This window comes from Miscanthus floridulus, unplaced genomic scaffold (assembly GCF_019320115.1).
Source record: "Miscanthus floridulus cultivar M001 unplaced genomic scaffold, ASM1932011v1 os_1180, whole genome shotgun sequence".
Lineage (NCBI taxonomy): Eukaryota > Viridiplantae > Streptophyta > Magnoliopsida > Poales > Poaceae > Miscanthus > Miscanthus floridulus.
In genome coordinates this window covers 7,914-12,094 of record NW_027097567.1, presented here as the reverse complement: position 1 = coordinate 12,094, position 4,181 = coordinate 7,914, and the positions used below count along the sequence as shown (strand labels likewise).

At 47.7% G+C, this 4,181-nt stretch overlaps 1 protein-coding gene across 1 annotated transcript; it reads right to left on the bottom strand.

Annotated features, from left to right (window-relative positions):
• Positions 1–1,174: 1,174 nt before the first annotated feature.
• On the bottom strand, positions 1,175–1,939 carry LOC136533751 (protein S40-4-like). Its single transcript, XM_066526290.1, has one exon. The coding sequence runs from the start codon at positions 1,818–1,820 to the stop codon at positions 1,269–1,271; it is 552 nt and encodes a 183-aa protein (XP_066382387.1). The 5' UTR covers positions 1,821–1,939; the 3' UTR covers positions 1,175–1,268.
• Between the last annotated feature and the right edge of the window lie 2,242 nt (positions 1,940–4,181).

The following is a 4,181-nucleotide window of genomic DNA, read 5'->3' as shown; positions in this document are numbered from 1 at the left end:
AAAAAAGACTGCAGCTAAAAATCAGCATGTCAGTGTCAAGTGTCAACCACTAATCGCACCGCTGAGTGCAGTTTAGTTGATCAACACCTCCTAAACCATCCGGCCCCAATGCAAGGAGGCACACCAAGTCATGCTCTTTCACATTAGGCCAGGGAGTTTGGAATGGGAAGTGCCGTGTGTGGTGCGTGTTGGCGTAGCATTTCTCATGTGGGGGCAAATGGGAACCGGCATATTCTCCAGTACCTCACTTTGCAATTAACTACTCCTACATGTATGTGCTAACTAACTCTAGTTAATGCGAAGTGTCGACATATCGCCCCCCTCCTCCCATCAGCGAAGGGTCCCACGCCTACCCTTCTATACTTCTTGATGAATTGCTGTACATTTTCAGATCGTTTTGTTTCTTTATTTATTATTTTCCTTTCCACCCTCCACACGTCCAAATCTGTCCGGGGGGTCCCCCATGGACGAGTAGACTGTCACAATCTCCTTTCATGATTTACAACTTTGCCAATAATCCAACACTAATAATCATCCCTTTCGCTCGAGTTATTTTGGTTTATAACAATAATATTTTTTTTCTTACACAAAATCAGTCAACCGTACTTTCATGGATTATCAGAACATCAGATCATTTATTGCCTGCTAATGCACCATCAAACTGACAATTTCGTGATTGATTAGGGTACTGAAACAGTCGGGTAGCTACAGTACCAGAATTACATACAGTATCTATTAAAATAGGACCCAGCTAATTAAGCAATGTTCATCAATTGCTCTAGAGTGCTAGCTTGTGAATTTTGTCGGATACACTTTTTTTTCTTGCGGAAATATAGCCTTAGTACAAACGGTATCAAATACCCTGGATCGAAATGGGTTCCGGAGATAATTGCAGTCCTTGCAGTAGAATAAAGCAGATCATTAATACTAGTAGTAACAACGATGAATTAATTTTAATAGTGGTAGTAATACATCGACGGAGCCTCTCCGGGAAAAAATGCCAAAAACAGAGGCTTTTAATCTCTACTCTCTTCCTCGGCGATCACGACTAGTAGAATGACAAGAACCAAAACACAACAAACAAAAAAGAACTCGTCGAAGAATTAATCCAGAAGGATTAAGGCCACACTAATAAAGCTAAAGCTCCTCTCTTCCTCCTCCTCAAGGCGAGAGAACGGGACCAACGAGGCCGCGCGGCAGGGATTGCCGTCAAAGGTGGGCAGCGGCGGCGAGCCGGCGACGACGGTGCTGAGGCTGACACCGGTCAGTCAGTCCTGGAAGCCGGTCTTCTCCCAGATGGCGTTGCGGACGCGGCGGAGGTCGCGGCCCTTGAGCGTGCGGCCCACGCCCTCGCGCACGGAGAAGGACGCCGCCGCGCGGTCCCGGACCTGCACCACCTCGTGAGGCGGCACCCAGCGCCGGCCCCCGGAGCCCGCGACGTTGTCGGTGAACGCGTCCGCGCGGTCGTCGTGCGCCGCCCACCCGGCCGCGCGCGCCGCGGCGCAGCTCCCGGCGTACTCGGCGCCCAGGATCTTGGACCAGTCCGGGATGTTGACGGGCACCGACGCCGGAGCGCCACCCGCGCCACGCGGCTTCTGCTTGGACGGCGCGGCCACCGGCGGCGACCGCGCGTACGGGTCGGCCGCGGAGGACAGGAACGACGACGACGACGGCGAGGACGACGCGCCGCCGGCGCCCCAGATGACGTCGGCCTCGTCGAGCTCCACGCCATGGTCGGCGGCTGCGCCGCCCACAGGGTGCACCGCCGGCGCGAACAGCCGGTGCGACGCGACCATGGAGAGGCTGCTCCGGCCGGCCATCCCCTCCGGCGGAGAGAAGAGAGAAACGGCTGCTGTGTGACTGAACTACACGAACCACCACCGCGCGCGTTTGAGGGAGGTTAACCTGTGAACTGTGAAGTGGTTCGCGTTTGGCAAACGGGTGGTGGCGCGAGCTTTATAGCGGTGTCCTGGGAGAGGGGTGAGAACGAGAAACTGAGGAGGGGAGATGTGGATAAGGTCGATCGGCGCCGCGCTGTGACGGAAGTGGGCGGGGCGGTTGCCTCAAGTTACGACTCTGCCACTGGGCACTGGTGGTGGCCTGGTGTCAGCGTCAGCGTCTGGAGCAGCAAAAGACGGCCGTATGGGCAAGGCGTACACTCTGCTTGCGTACTGCGTTCTCGCGCAAGACGACACGGCTCACAAATCCGACGTGCCGAGTAGGCTTTTTGTCGAGCATGTGTATGTCAGTGGAGCGAGTATTAAGATCGACAAGTTTGGATAGAGTAATAGTGCCATAGTCCATAGCTTAAACAAACACAAATTTATACGAGTGTGGTAGGAACGGATCTTTGAAAAAGAGGCATTGCAAATTCATTTGATAAAGCATATATACAATAATTTCCAAAATCCATGATGTAATATTTACCATTGGAATTTCATATTTGCTTAGTCCCCTTGTCCAAATTTATGTTGTTTTACTCTTATATTGATAAGTTTGTTGAAACTTTTTTTACTATAGTTATTTTGGTCCATCAAACTTTTTTTACTCCATGATTCAAAAAGGTGAAATAGTTATTTTGGCCCATCAAATATTGTTTGAGAATCAGTTTCGCTCCTAAACCTTTAGAATGACCGTTTCAGTCATCAAACTCTCAGTTTCATCGTAAGACTATTAAAGTGGTTATTTTAGTCCTCAAACTATGCATTTTTTTTTCTCTCAACTTCATCTATGAACTATCAAAGTTCAGGGACTAGACTAAAATGCACTATGATAGTTCATGGATGAAAGTTGAGCCTAAAGTTTTGAGGACCAAAACAACCACTTTGATAGTCCTATGATGAAGTTGAACCCAAAAGTAAATTTTAAGAACCAAAACGGGTGTTTTGAAAGTTCTGGGATGAAATTGAGCCTTGGGTGATAGTTGAGAGGCCAAAATTTTTATTCTGCCAATGAAAAATAGCTGATCTTTGACAGGTTGATACCGCCCATCATCCAATCACCATCTAAAGAGTCTTGGATTGTCTGAACCTCAAGCCCATCCTCTTTCTTTCTCAATTTTTGAATATTACTTGCTCCCTCCCTAATCATCGCCCATAGTTGTGCTAAGCCAGCTATGTCGCGCGTTGGTGATTGCACGTACTTCGTCGCCCAAGTGCCACCCAACTGTCATCCTACTTCTGTCATAGGCAACGGTGCCCTCCCCCTCCCCCTCATTTTGCTGCCTTTTGTGGTTTTGGACTGCTTCCCCCCAGGAGATTCATTAGCCATGAATGCATTCCCCAAATTTTAAAACCTCATCTATGACTCTAAGTTGTCTAAAATAATTGTATTCTAAGTTGTCTAAAAATTGTTGATTCCATGCGCCTTTAAATAGGGGTAATGTACAATACTCCGTACGAACATCACCAACACCTATACAACAACAACAACAACAAAGCCTTTAAGTCCTAAACAAATTGGGGTAGGCTAGAGTTGAAACCCAGCAGAAGCCATCAAGGTTCAGGCACGTGAATAGATGTTTTCCAAGCACTCCTATCTAAGGCAAAGTCTTTGGGTATATTCTATCCTTTCAAGTCTCCTTTTATTGCTTCTACCCAAGTCAACTTCGGTCTTCCTCTGCCTCTCTTCACGTTACTATCCTGGCTTAGCATTCCACTACGCACCAGTGCCTCTGGAGGTCTTCGTTGGACATGTCCAAACCATCTCAACCGGTGTTGGACAAGCTTTTCTTCAATTGGTGCTACCCCTAATCTATCACGTATATCATCCTTCCGAACTCGATCCCTTCTTATATGACCACAAATCCAACGCAACATACGCATTTTTGCGATATTTATCTGTTGAACATGTCGTCTTTTCGTAGGCCAACATTCTGCACCATGCAACATAGCAGGTCTAATCGCCGTCCTATAAAACTTGCCTTTTTAGCTTCTGTGGTACCTTTTTGTCACATAGGACACCAGATGCTTGGCGCCACTTTATCCACCCTGCTTTGATTCTATGGCTAACGTCTTCATCAATGTCCCTGTCTCTCTGTAGCATTGATCCTAAATATCGAAAGGTACCCTTCCTGGACACTACTTGACCTTCCAAACTAATATCTTTCTCCTCCCGAGTAGTAGTGATGAAGTCATATCTCATATACTCAGTTTTAGTTCTACTGAGTCTAAAACCTTTGG

Bases quoted from the DNA above. Each gene is read 5' to 3' on its own strand.
- LOC136533751 (XM_066526290.1), bottom strand. From the start codon at position 1,820: ATGGCCGGCCGGAGCAGCCTCTCCATGGTCGCGTCGCACCGGCTGTTC.